General features: G+C 42.3%; 1 protein-coding gene across 1 annotated transcript in view; it reads left to right on the top strand.

The window, feature by feature from the left end:
- Window positions 1–935: 935 nt before the first annotated feature.
- Window positions 936–14,964, top strand: part of LOC110155725 (uncharacterized) — a 54,566-nt gene continuing 40,537 nt past the window's right edge. Inside the window, exons 1-5 of the mRNA XM_055151373.1 lie at window positions 936–1,068; window positions 1,250–1,422; window positions 1,645–1,889; window positions 1,935–2,179; window positions 10,614–10,966. Coding sequence (XP_055007348.1) covers window positions 936–1,068; window positions 1,250–1,422; window positions 1,645–1,889; window positions 1,935–2,179; window positions 10,614–10,966 — 1,149 coding nt within the window. The remainder of the gene's footprint in view (window positions 1,069–1,249; window positions 1,423–1,644; window positions 1,890–1,934; window positions 2,180–10,613; window positions 10,967–14,964) is intronic.

Here is a 14,964-nt window from a genome sequence, read left to right as displayed (position 1 = left end):
CCCCCTTTTTCTCTCTCCAATCTGCTCTCTCCTCCTGTTTCCACCTGCTGCCCGTGCCTGTCTTTCCTATTTCCTCTCCTCCTGTCTTCCCTCTCTCCTCTCCTCTCCTCTCCTCTCTCTCCGTTCCACCTTCTGCTGTATGCTTTCTTCCCCTGCATCTCTCCTCTCTCTGTTCAAATCTTTCGTCTTTCTCTCCTCTCCTTTCCTCTTCTCTCCTCCTTTGCTCTCGCCTCTTTTTTCCTCCCTCTCTCTTTTCTCTCCTTTCCTTATTCTCTACACCCTCTCTCCCCTCCTTATTTTCTCCTCTCTCCTCTTTTCTCCTCTCTCATCCTTCTCTCCTCTCCTCCCTCTCTCCCCGCTCCTCCCGGTCTCGTCCCTTTCTTCTCCTTCTCTCTTCCCTCCCTTCTCTCCCCTCTCTCCTCTCCTCTCTCTCCTCTATCTCCTCCCTCTCTCCTCTCCTCTCTCCTCCCTTTCCTCTCTCCTTTCCTCTCCTTCCTCTCTCCTCCTTTTCTCCTTCCCCTCTCCTCTCTCCTTTCCTCTCTCTGTCCTTCCCTCATTCTCTCCTCCCTCTCTCCTCTCTTCTGTGTGAAAGTGGGTTTTTGGAGCAGAGTCGTCACTCTTTCATTGATCTGCTTCTGTTTAAATTCCAGAGATGTTTTATAGAGACGACAGCTCACTCGGCTGCCTGCTGCTGACTCAGGATTTTCAAAGATTCAACGTTTATCGCTGCGTAACATAAAAGCTAACTAGAGACACTGCTCTGTCTAAAGCTCTGTTACTCAAATTAGACTTTAATCTGACCGGAAAGAGTTGGGCTGATCACCGGCTCCTGAAAATGTGCTGTTTAAATCCATTTTGTATTTTTTTTGTTTATGGCTTTCAGACAGTCTTAAACTTAACCTGGCAGTGGCAGCAAATGTGTGCACTGTGTCACCATGGTAACTGCTGAACATTCCTCTATTAACGTACACGCAGAACTCCCCCAGCATGATGTCACTGCCAAGTACCAGTTCTCTGTCCAGAGACCTGATTCAGAAGAGGCTCGTTTCAGCACCATGGAGAGCGCACGTGAGGGGGCGAGCGGTGTTTGGTTTCACTGGAGCTTTGCCTGAGTCTGTGCTGGAGGGTCTATGGTTCTTGTGGATTAAAAGGTTTAATTAGTCTGTGTGTTTGTAGTAGGACCATGTTGTCATCGCGTCTATGCCCGGGCTGTTTGTGAGAGCCTTTGAGAGCCTCTGTCCCTGATCAGCGCCTCAGCTCCTCACACCAAAACACAAACACACGGCGGCATGTTCACTGACAGAGGCAGATCTACCGCCGCTCGGTGAGACCCGCGCGCTGAAATGTGTCACGGGGAAATCACGTCTGATGAGAGTGAAGCGTCTCCAGATTTACGGCGTCTCCACTGAACACCTGCGGATTGTGTCAAGCTCTCCGCAGCGCGCACATGCGCACAGGCCGAGCAGATGTGTGCAGCCGGAAACACGCGCCGTGCAAAGGTTTAAAGGCTCGTTAGGGAACAGTTGGACAGTTTTACAACAGTGTCGCGTTTATACGATTAATTCCTTGTGAATGTTTCTGAAATGATCCAGAGAAGACGCGTTTGTGAAATATTCACGTCACATGCCGCTTTTATTGTGAAAGCGCGCACAGGACGCGCGCGCCCGCCTCTGGTGCGGAGGCAGAACTTTGCGCAGTCACCTGCTGCAGCAGCGCACCGAGCTCCACAAACAGAGGGTACCCGAGGAGAGCCGAGGGGAGCCGGGGAGACCCGACCTGCCCCCGCCTAATCCCGTGAGGACTGTACGGCTCTGTACGGCTCTGTACGGCTCTGCACGGCTCTGTCTGCTCCTGTCACCGCGAGGAGAGCCGCTGGAGGCGAGTGCAATGTGCGCTCTGTGCGGGTAACCGTCTGTCACTCCACAAATCCGCAGTTTTTGGGCGAAAAATCCTCGCCTTCGGCGACATTTGAGAAGAACCTACGCAGACGACGATGGACGTGACGAAGTGAAGAGATTTACGGTGAAAAAGAAAACAGACCTTCGCCAAAATTACGACGGGAATCAAATACAACTCGCTGTCTCCCGGAGACGGGAGAGCCCCCCGGCCGCCAGCCATGAGGCGCGGGAAGGAGACCAAGGACAGCGTGTCTCTGCTGCCCTGCTTCTACTTTGTGGAGGTGATCACACTCTGCATTCACACGTACACGCACCTACACACACGCACACGCGTGTGAAAGGGGCTCAACTTTGGCTCCTGATCTGTCTTTATCTGGGCGACATTTTCCCCACACACCTGCTCCTCCGCTACACCTGTCACGGTCCTGCCGTGTTCACGCACAGCGGCTGCACAGACGCGGGCTCCGTGTGAGGAGTTTGAGGGAGCGCGCGCACGGGGGATTATGGAGGCTGCTCATATGTTATTAAACGTTATTGAATATAATAACATAATTAGGAGCTCATATCCTCATGAGTGTGTAAGACAGGGGTGTAGGTTTGTCCGTGTCACAGAGCAGGCGTGTGGAGCAGTGGTCTGGATGAGCTGTGAACAGGCTGCAGGAGAAGCTGCTGTTCTGTGAAAAGGATCCAGACATTTTATATTAGCCTCGGCCGTCTCCATAGTGACACATTTGCTCTGTTTCTCTATCACTGTTCATAATACAAGATGGCACAGATTATAGCCCCATGTCTCTAGCCTAGATTTGATTTTGTATTAAAGATGTTATGTTCAGTGTTTGCAAGATTTAGTTTTGATATTAAAGCTCCTATATTATGCAAAATTTAATTGACTGTTGTCACCTCATCAAAAACAGACCTGGAGTTGTGTTTTGTTTCATTCACACATGTTTGAGTGGCCCTGCATTATGTCTGTTTACATCTCTAAAGCTCAAAATGCTCCATTCCATCTTGTGATGTCATGGAGCGAAGAACATGGGTGAATGAAACAAAACACAACTCTGGGCATGTTAGTGATGAGGAAATATTATGAATTGCGTAATATGGGCTCTTTAAAATGTGAACTTGTCCAGCCTTGACTCTAAAACGCTGCTAAACATACAGGGAGATGTTATTTTTCTTTACTCAGACACGGTGCCTTTAGCTGGGCTTGCCTCCTGTCTGCTGCTCCTGGGGCTCTGCAGTCTGAGAGAGAGAGCCCCAAAAAATGTAGCGCACACAAACCAGCCCAAACCAGAGGAGAGGCTCACAGCTCCACTGACCTACATTCAACCAGGACTCAGAGCACACCGCTAAACACACGCCAGGGACAAGATACTGATTTGGGAATGTTTTGGTGTGATTGCTTTTGGGTAAAATGGCGTAATGTTGATGAAAATGAAAATACAATACATGCTGGGAGTATGCAGGTGCTGATAACTCGATGTTAGGTTTGTAATCCATCAAAAATGCGTTAAAATGTGACTGGAAACAAAAAATTAAAGGATTGTACTTTTAAAGCAAACCTATTCTGCAAATCCACTTTTCAGAGCTTTTAACTGTAGTTGTTTCCCTTCTCCCAAAGTTGTGTTTGTTGTGATTCGTGCATGTTTGAGTAATCTTTAATCGTTTATTTTCAAAACGCCATATTGCAGATCTCTCACTGGTGCACGCCCACTGCTCTGTACTTCAATCCAATCCACTTTATTTCTATAGCACATTTTATAAACAAAGAGTTTCCAAAGGGCTGCACAAAGACAGAATAATAACAACAATAATAATATAATCATAAAATAAATGCTCAGATTTACTCACACTAGTCTTAAAACAATAAAATCAGAAATATAAAATAAGAGCAAAATCACAGAATAGCAAAATAAATATAAAAATAAATAAAAGACTCAGGACCACACAACTCACGTGGTGTTAAAAGCCACAGAATAAAAGTGGGTCTTCAAACGAGACTTAAAACTCTCCACTGTGAGGGCTGTGAGGGCTGTGAGGGCAGAGAACGTCCTGTGCCCCCGGTTTTAAGTCTCGTTTTAGACACCACGAGCTGGAGCTGGCCCTCAGATGTAAATTTTGAGGAGGTCTGAGATGTATTGTGGGGCCAGTGCATTCAAAGCTTTAAAACCAAACAATAAAAATCAATTCTAAAATGAACAGGAAGCCAGTGCAAAGACGCAAGAATTGGGGTTTTGTGCTCTCTTCTTTTTGTTCCTGTTCAAAGTCGTGCTGCAGAGTTTTGGACTAACTGTAGTCAGTAAAGTGCGTATTGTGAGACGCCAGAATAAATGCGTGTAATGCATTACAGTCATCCAGGCGTGATGAAATAAAAACAACTTGTTCAAAAAGTTTAAAAGATAAGAAACGTTTGACTTTGGCCTCGGATCCAGAACAGACACTCAAAGATGTGAGTCTGGTCACTGGTGAATCTCAGTGCAGATGAGCATGATTAACAAATAATTTAGGCAGTCAGGAACACGCATGATCCATCCGTATCGGAATAAAGAAAGGAAAATAATATGGTCACATCTTATTTCTCTTTCCTCGATTCGGCTCTTCGATTCTGCAGGAAATGGGCGAGGAAGTTTCGCCCACAGAGGAGACTAAAGGGAGAAAAGAGGATCTAAACTCCTCACTGAGACCGATATAGTTTGATTCTTTTCTCTGATGTCCACCTCCTGGAGCCTCCCTCGTGTTTACTCCGTCATGACGTAGTTTTCTTTGGGACACATTTGACTGACAGCTGAAAAATGGAGGATCGAGGAGAGGAATCAAGGAGAAGGAAGCGAGGAAAGAGAATTGAGACGCGGCCTAGATCACAGGAGACTGAAAAACATTTTGGATTTCTGCAGAATCAATAAGACAAACACTAAACTCAGTTCATCTGAGGGGAGAGAAGTCATTTTGTTTGACCAATGAGCTCCTTCATCTCACATGCATCACTGAAAAAGGACTAATCTGATTGGACGATCACATTTGTCCAGACTTGAGGGAGTGGGGACCAGACTGATATTGATCTGTGTCATAAATACAAAGAGAGATCAGTTTGCCAGGCAGTGTTTTAGTGAATTGAGTAGTCTAACTTTTTATATGCACAACATTTTTATAATTTCCTTATTACAAACAATATAACTATCCCAATAATACGTTGGATAGTCGATATGCTGAAGAAATGGCTGAACAAATGAAGAAAAAATACATATAATTCCATAATAATTTACCTTTTTCTGAACCACATTTGTTAACAAGCTTTGCAAAACTGGAAAAAACAACATTGAGTTTAGTGACGGCCCGATATGGATTTTGTGAGCCAATAACCGATATCCGACGTTTGCCTTTCTGCTGTGGCCGATACCGATATTTGCTGAGCCCAATATTTAGCTTTTAAACTCCATAGCAAGGCCCACACTCTTATCTAATAATATAGTTATGTTTACAAATGATCTTTTCACCTTTTTATTTCAATTTTGACACACAGGGCAGCTTAGAAATAACAAATACTGATATCTGGGAAACTGGGACCGATATATCATCCATTCTTAATTCACGTCGCAGCATCAGAGACCAGATCTAGTTCAGTAACTGCTAAACTAATCCAAGAATCCCGTGTATTTGAGAATGTGTTTGTAGACGACTAAACTACAGGGTTAGCAGGCCACACAGAAGCAGAGCCCATGAGACACTAGGAAAGTTTGTTCTCCGCATATTACAGCTTGTACTTTCTCATTTGAATTGAAATTGATGGATTTTTTTAGCCCTGAGCCAGACACGCTTATGCACACTGTTCCCAATTCGTGGCTAAGCAAACGTCGGATTTGTAACAGGACAAAGTGCAGACAGGTCCCAGATTGTGGCTAAGTTAGTGCCGGATTCGCGACAGTGTTTGAGTACAGTTTAGTCCCGGGTCATGACAAAGCTAACGCCGAATTCGTAACAGTGTAAAGTGCAGACTGGTCCCAGATTGTGGCTAAGTTAACGCCGGATTTGTGACAGCGCTTAAGTACAGTTTAGTCCCAGTGGTCGTGGCAAAGCTAACACCAGATTCGTAACAGTCCTTAAGTACAGTCTGGTCCTAGATTCTTGTTAAGATAATGCCTGATTTGTGTCAGTATAAAGTGCAGACAGGTCCTAGATTGTGGCTAAATTAGCGCCTGATTCGTGACAGCGTTTATATACAGTTTAGTTTCAGGGGTCATGACAAAATTAACGCCGGATTCGTGACAGTGTAAAGTGCAGACTGGTCCCAGATTATGGCTAAGTTAACGCCAGATTCGTAACAGTGCTCAAGTACAGTCTGGTTCCAGGTCCTGGTTAATCTAATGCCTGATTTGTGTCAATATAAAGTGCAGAGAGGTCCCAGATTGTGACTAAGTTAGCACCGGATTCATGACAGCGCTTAAGTAGGGTGACCAAACGTCTGTTTTTCCTTGGACATGTCCGTTTTTTGCGTCCTGACCTGGACGTACATTTAAAAAAAAAATTTTTTTAAGTGATGTAAATAATGTCTGGGTTTTCATTACCGTTCATTGGGGCCATTAAATTGAGCGGCTCTCTGTGACTCAGAAGGAACAAACAGTCGGTCAGTCTGCAACATGCCGAAGCGTAAATGCGCATTTAACAATGACTTGTACAAGAAATTGTCCGTTTTCCGTCCAGGACAAGTGGGAGGCCATGTGCACAGTTTGTGTGGTGAGAGTAGCTCAATGTCGAGGCCCCACCCTCCACCTCCGTTAAGATGTCCGTGTTTTCACAAATGGAAATAATGGTCACCCTACGCTTAAGTACAGTTTAGTCATGGGTGTCGTGGCAAAGCTAAGGCCGGATTCGTAAGAGTGCTTAAGTAGAGTCTAGTTCCGGGTTGTGGCAAAGCTAATGCCTGATTTGTGACATTGTAAAGTGCAGACAGGTCCCAGGTCGTGGCTACGTTTCCGCTTCATTTGTAACAGCACTTAAGTACAGTCTGATCCCAGGTCCTGGCTAATCTAACGTCTGATTTGTAACAGGACATAGTGAAGATTGGTCCCAGATTGTGGATAAATTAGCGCCGGATTCGTGACAGCACTGAAGTATAAACTAGTCCTGGGTTTGTGGCAAAACTAAGGCCAGATTCATAACAGTGCTTAAGTACATTCTGATCCCAGGTCCTGGCTAATCTAACTCTGGATTTGTGACAGTGTAAAATGCAGAGAGATCCCAGATTGTGGCTAAATTAGCGCCGGATTCGTGACAGCGCTTAAGTACAGTTTAGTCCTGGGTGTCGTGGCAAAGCTAAGGCCGGATTCGTAACAGTGTAAAGTGCAGAGTAGTCCCAGATTGTGGCTAAGTTAACGCTGGATTCGTAACAGTGCTTAAGTACAGTCTGATCCCAGGTCGTGGCAAAGCTAACGCCTGATTTGTGTGAGTGTAAAGTGCAGTCAGGGCCCAGATTGTGGCTATGTTTCCACTTGATTCGTGACAGCACTTTAAGTACAGTCTGGTCCCAGGTCCTAGCTAAGTGAACACTGGATTTGTGACAGTGTAAAGTGCAGACTGGTCCCAGATTGTGGCTGCGTTTACGCTTGATTCGTGACAGCACTTTAGTACAGTCTAGTCTAGGGTGACCAGACGTCCGTATTTACCCATGACAGTCGAAGATTTGAGCCCTGTGTCCCCTGTCCCGGCAGATTTATCCAAAACAATGTCGCCAGGTTGGGTGGACAGATAATAATTGGCCTATTTTCAACAAGTTAGGGTGTTTTTTGTTTTCACATCAATCAACGCGATACACAATAACCCAAGGAAACATATGGGACTTTCCCTCCTGTCCAGTTTTATGGAGGTGCTCCGGCCTGTGCATAAATGAATGGACGTCTGCTACGTTCAGACCCCCCCGGCAACTGATTCAATTCTTCGATGTATGAGTAGGCAGGTTGTGTATTTGCAGCTGTTCTTGCAGTACCCTAGGCTATAGCCGACCATTGATGATATTTATTTTTATGCGTGATGAAAACACTGTTCTGTGTTTTACCAAAGATGTTTTTCTCAATCCTGGGAAAGTTTAAAAAAACAACAACAATAGATTAAGTTACAACAAGTTTATTAAAATATTAGGCTTATTCTGTGATAAATGAAAATGTTTTCTCAATACTAGCAATGTTTTTAAGACGCAAAACTCTGGTCAGATCTGCTCACGCTGCATACGCTTTTACATCACATACATCACCACCTAGGGTCACTACCGAGCCGGCTGGCATGCATACACAATCCAATTCCACACACTTTTGCGTCATCGTATGCACTCAGATTTCCTCCCAAAAAAGCTCGTCTGAACACAAAACAAAACCTGAAGACGCAGCGTCACATTTGCGTCTTCTGTTCAGACTTTCATCATATAAACGTAGCCTCAATAGCCTACAACATTTTTATTTAAATATTAAATTTCATTTTTTCTCTGATAAATGAAAATGCTGTTCTACATTTAACATGTTTTCTCAATACTAGCAATGTTTTTAAAAAGTCCAACAGTAGATTACATACCTTTATCCAAAGATTAAATTTTTTCAGTGACAAAACGTTGTTGGGCGAGTTTTTCGAAAGTGATTGGGCGGAAATCACTAAACCCAATCTGGCAACACTGATCCAAAACCACTGATTTGTCCCAGTTTTATACAAGAAATGTCCCTGGTGTCCCTATTTCTGACCGATTTTATACCTGCCAACAGTAAAGAGAGGCGTATATTGACATTTGTTGAGGTAAAATACAGAAAAGCTGCTTAAAAAATGACCAAAACACAAAGAAAATGTGACTATACTGACTCACATGTCATGAATGGGCCGAGTGCAGAACAGTTTTCCTTAATTACACACTCGTTTCACAATTTTATACCGAGAGTATCCCAGTTTTTTGTTTTGAAATTCTGGTCACTCCAATCTAGTCATGGCAAAGTCATGGCAAAGGTAAAGCCAGATTCGTGACACTTGCTTTAAATGTTCATTTTAAAACACAGATCAGGTCAGGTGCACTTATTGGTTAGTCAAAGGCCGTCTACCAGATTTCAGCTTTCACTACAACTTCAACATACTGTTCGTAGTTGCACGCTGCTTCCAAAAGCGCAAATTGTTTTAGTCTTTTGACATTTAACAACCCGTGTAGGACTGTGAAGTTAAAGGTGCTCCAGGGAACTTTTAGATTTGCTTGTGTGATTGGCTTGGGTTTTCTTAATGTTTACAGCCAATGCTCTTTCAGTAAAATGTGAGTGCTTTAATAAAATAGTAAAAAAGAAACTTTCAAGCCTCATACTTTTACTCTTTTTTGAGTAAAAGTGAGTAAGTCTGACAAAAGTTTCATGTGACAATATGAAATGAGTTGAATGTTTGTTTCTTGCAGCGTTCTTCTCATTTTTAGTCTCTCTTTAAAACTTTATATATATATTAATGTTTTGTCTTTCCTGTTACATTCATTTAAAATTATAAATCAGATATTACACTGAAGTAATATCCACAAACACTTATTTTCTCTGATCTCACTCAAGTCATTTCTTGGAGAGCCTCTTTCTACTTAAGTATATTATTTTAAGTAACAGTATTTCTACTTCAGTTGAGTTTCTGGCTGTAAATTTGGTTCTGAATGAGGAGAATGTTTGAGGGGAGTGGTCTTGTGCATTTGAGTCCCACTGCAGATAAATGCTGTGATGTTTGACACTGAGCTCAGATGTTTGTGTGAGGAGGGCACCGGCTCTCGATGGTGAATGAAGGCGGGGCTCAGAGGAGGACTGCTCGAGCGGGTTGCAGTAACTTTGCACAAATTGCGTCATGTTAAACTTGGAGTTACAGACAGGGGACATTTGGCCTCCAGAAACACTTTTGGAGTGTGGAGTTATAAACTGGGCTTTTAGTGTAACCAAGAAGAAGAATGAATGTGGAATGAATGCAGTTCATTTTCATCAGACAAATGTTAAAATACACTGGAGTTCATTTTCTGTATGAATTTTAAAAAACAAAAACATCTCAGTGATGCAGAATAGAGATAGAAATGGCTCATAGAAATGTATGAGCCATAAGTGTTTGACCTTTTCATTATTTGTTGTCTGGCACCACAAACCTGCAATATCCATCTAATCTATTCTACCGTAACAATCAGTGCAAGTAAAGGTCCAACAAACGTTAACAGTTAATTCACCTCAAAATGGATTTAACCAAATCTTTTATGAATGATGAGGACTGAAATCAATGATAACAATAGTTTTTAGTCATTTATGTTTCATTTTAGTTTAAATTAGTTCAAATTTTTTAAAATCTCGATGACCAGTATAAACATTTTAACTGAGCTTTAATTGTTGCCTTTACATTCACTGACTGCTAGGGGAGCTAAAATAATACATTTGGAGCAGTAAATTATTGTAACTGAACTTTACTCACTCATTTATTCATTCATTGTTTATAGAATTAAAATCACCAATTAGTGAAAGAAAAGTAAATCTTGAGCCGACCTCCTTTGCTGTTGCTCAGTTAATTGTTAATTAATTATTAATTAATCATTGCATTTATATAGTGTATTTCAAGATGCCCAAAGCGCTTTACAGTTCATTATTCATTCACTCCACACTCGGTGTTGGAAACCTACTACTGTAGCCACAGCTACACTGTGACCTAAAGCCAGACAACGTGATGCTGGTCAACCGCCTGTTGCTGCAGCCCCCAGTGTGGATGTCATCATTGATATAGATCCTGTTTGCAATGGGTTCATTCAAATAAGTGACACCCAAAGACCAGAGCGCTCAGACAGAACCCCTCCAGAGCCTCTGATAAACCACGAGACTATGCAGCCTGCTCCACTGGACCTCAGCATTAATATGGACTTTATGGACCCAGAAGAAGCCCATGCAGATACACATGTGTCCATCAACATTCCTGAGGACGCCCCCTCACATACCCCCCCGATCACTCTGCGGGTCAAGACGAGAGACCACTCTCTCCCCCTCAAGACTCTGTGGGCCCAGAGGAGAGCTCAGACCTTGAGCGCTCTGGTGGCTCTGGTTGGGGGCTGTGTAAAAGCTTAGCCTTTGGAAGCCTGTTAGCAGGACAGGGCCTACTCTGCTACGGCCTGACCGTGTCTCCACTGGTCACTGCAGTTGCAGTCCTGCCCACGTTCCTTTGGGGCTGTGCTGATATGTTTTTCTCAAAGAAAAAGTCGCCAATGTAAAGATGACAATAGCTATGGAGTACGAAAGCACAGCAGCAATTTAAAAATAAATAAATAAAATTTAAAAAACAAACTTTAAAGTCCCTCTTATTAATTCTTCTTTTATTAACATTTGTATCATTATGTCTGTGTGTCTTTACTCGACCCCCCCGTGTTGAGTAAAACTTGTTTCACTGCAGTACAGATATACTGTATCTGTACTGCAAATTTCACTCACAGCAAAACTCTGTCTGGTCTCTGACAATCGTGAAAAGCACTTATAAACTCTTTGGGGTGAATCATTAGGATGTTCAGAATGCATAAGGGAAGTGAGGAATAACTTTGGAACATTTCAAATGAACTTGTTCTGTTTTTCATGTTTTTAAGATGTAAGAATCAGGTACAGTGCCTTTAACAGACAGATTGTACAGTTGCAACCTATGAAAACATGATAAAAGTTTATTACAGAATGAGACCACACAAGAATATTAGATGCAACAATACGTACTAGCTTTGACGTTGTGAGACCGGCTAAGATGTAAATGACATGAAAGACAGCAGGGGAGGTTTTAGATGAAGTAACAAAATAATGTTTCATAATCATAATGTAGGATCTGATCTGGATTTTGGTGAGTCTGTGCTCACGTGCGTTTGAGAGACTTCTCCACAGGTAGGGCGCTTTCACACTTGTGTTTACGTTTAGTGTGAGTTTGAGGATTTCCCCGTTTGGAGTCCAGTGTAATATGAGTGCCAAACATCAGACTTCTCCTGGACTTTGAACCAAATTCAGGAAGTGACACATGCTCACATGTTCTCCCTGAGCCTGTGGGGGGTTTCTCTACCTGTGTAGAGCCAGGACTCTCCTGAAAAAGACCATCCTGGTTAGATACATGTGAATGTAGTTTGGATCCTTTTCCCTTCAGTAATTATACATAACCTTAAATGAAATGTGTGAGATGTGAGTGGTTGACACTCCATCTGGACAGAACAGGCACATTACTGTAAAGAGGACACTCTGAGCCGGGCTCTGGTATTACTCATGTGCATGTGCAGCATTTTAAACCTGAAATTTACAGGAACAGGAATAATATCAGAGGATATATGTCAGATCATAAGAAATTTGCTTAAAGTCTCTTTAAATCTTACAGCAGTCAGGGTTTAAGTCTCAGACTATGGAGTATGAATGCTTTCAGAAATATTCGTGTGCATAGGATAGAAATCTGTGCATATTTGGCTGTAGCTGAGCATAAAATAAATATTTGTAAACTCTTGAATGAGTCCAGTTGTACATAAGATATATTGTGTGTATTTTATTCATCAGGATACTAACTGAAAAGTTACAATATCAAGAATTACAATCACTAAATGAAAATTTACGATTACACTTTCTTCAGTACGAAAACAAATTCACAGATGCAACTTTATTGTCAAAAATCTGTCATCACTTCACAGACATTATTTACTGAGCAGAAGAAACATCGATCGAGATGCCGGACTTTTTTGCTGCTTACGGACTGAACCAGGACTAAAACAGGACTAAAACAGGACAAAACCAGGACTAAACCAGGACTAAACCAGGAGGACTGAATTCATATTCATACTGAAGAAACCGTAATCATAAATTTTCATTTCGTGATTGTAATTCTTGATGTTGTAACTTTTAAAATCATATTTTTATGGTCAAAATACACACAACACATTTTATGTACGACTGGACTCATTCGAGAATTTACAAATATTTATTTTATGCTCAACTACAAAAAATATGCACAGATTTTTATCCTATCTACATGAATATTTCTGAAAGCTTTCTTACTCCTCTTTTTGGATAAAAAAAAATTTTTATATTTAGCACATGTTCAAAATAGTACTCATAGTATTATTGATAATTAAATCTGCAAACCTCTACTAGAGATGTTTCTTAGTTGTCCTTAATAATGACTACATGTATTTATCTGGGGTTTGGAATGATTTGGGGAAAATATTCAGTTGCGATTGTGTTCAGATTTGTGATTTATGTTTCACTTTCAAAATTAGGACTCGCATCCAGAAGAACTGACCAAAATCTGAACTGACAAACTAATACAAGAATCACATTTCTGTTCATGTTGTTACTGATCTGATGGTGGAAATTAAGGAACTTTAATTCAATTCAGATTTCAATTTTAATTCAACTGCGATGAATTTGCAGCCTCATCTTTAGCTCCGGCGCTTGTGTTGTCGAATCTATCTCTGCTGTTCTGATATTTTGTCCATTCTAAGATGTGTCCTCAGATGAATTATAGATGCCTGACTAATGAGAGCGTACATTTCTGCTGATTTCTGCTGCTTTTCTTGCTGCACTGACACAAACAGAGCAGGTTCGTTTAGCATCGTCTCTCCGCTTCTCGACGTCGGGTGAGAATGTACCAGATTTGTCCGAGCGGTGTGAATTCCCGATGGATTATTTGGTCGTTCGTGGCTGGTTTCTTGTTCGTACGTTTCGATGGGGCCGACTGTCACACCATCTACCCACCAGCGGCTGCTAGGCAACCATCTGAATGAGAGTATTTTTATATGTGCTGAGAGAGAAAGAGAGAGTGTGTCCTCCTCATGATGATTGTACTACTCCCCAAGACTGCTACTAATTACAAGGACACATTATATCTCTACTCTTGGTTTGTCAAAAGTGTCCAAAATCAGGGACTAATCGAAACCAAAACTTAATGAGGTAGTGGGGATTTTAACATTAACGCCTAATAATAATAATAATTGTCACCTATAGAACAGGCTACAACACATGAACCAAGACTAAACCAGGTCTAAACCAGGACTAAACCCGTCCTCCTGGTTCAGTCCTGGTTTAGACCTTGTTTAGACCTGTTTTAGACCTGTTTTAGACCTGGTTTTAGACCTGTTTTTTAGTCCTGCTTTAGTCCTCCTGGTTCAGTCCTGGTTTAGACCTTGTTTAGACCTGTTTTAGACCTGTTTTAGACCTGGTTTAGTCCTGGTTCAGTCTTGGTTTAGTCCTGCTTTAGTCCTCCTGGTTCAGTCCTGGTTTAGTCCTCCTGGTTCAGTCCTGGTTTAGTCCTGTTTTAGTCCTCCTGGTTCAGTCCTGGTTTAGTCCTGTTTAGTCCTCCTGGTTCAGTCCTGGTTTAGTCCTCCTAGTTCAGTCCTGGTTTAGTCCTCCTGGTTCAGTCCTGTTTTAGTCCTGTTTTAGTCCTGTTTTAGTCCTGTTTTAGTCCTGGTTCAGTCCTGGTTTAGTCCTCCTGGTTCAATTCTGGTTTAGTCCTGATTTAGTTCTGTTTTAGTCCTGGTTAAGTCCTGGTTCAGTCCTGGTCCTCATGTCTCAGGTCACTATAGGACAGTACTGGAGATATCATGAGGAAGACCCAGGACACACTAGAGGGACTATGTCTCTTGGCTGGCCTGGGAACGCCTTAGGGTCCCCTCAGAGGAGCTGGAGGAAGTGTCTGGGGAGAGGTGTAGTCTGGGAGTCCCTGCTTAGTCTGCTGCCCCCACAACCCGACCACGGATACGCGAAAAAAAAAAAAAAGATAGATGGATGGATAAATTATATTTCATATAATTGAAGGTGTAGTTGACTGTATTATTAGACATAATTACTGATAAATCGCAGTATACTTTTGACCATTTAAAAGCTGGATATTTTCTGAATTGCTGATCGCCATGGCAACGGCGGTAATTTGTCTTCACGTTGAAACCAACAGAGAGCAGTTGTGGAGAAGAGCGCTGTATCCCACTCTCACAGGCTCATTCAAAAATAGCTCCAGCACAAACACGTATAGAGCTGTATTCTCCGGTGCACGGCTTTATTTATTTTAGCAGATTTCGGTTCCTCTCTTGGACAAGTGAACAAGAGCT

This window comes from Boleophthalmus pectinirostris, unplaced genomic scaffold (genome assembly GCF_026225935.1).
Source record: "Boleophthalmus pectinirostris isolate CB_2022bp ecotype Guang Dong unplaced genomic scaffold, ASM2622593v1 HiC_scaffold_16, whole genome shotgun sequence".
In the NCBI taxonomy this organism is placed as follows: Eukaryota; Metazoa; Chordata; class Actinopteri; order Gobiiformes; family Gobiidae; genus Boleophthalmus; species Boleophthalmus pectinirostris.
The sequence above is the reverse complement of the archived record's forward strand: the minus strand, read 5'-3'. Positions and strand labels throughout refer to the sequence as shown.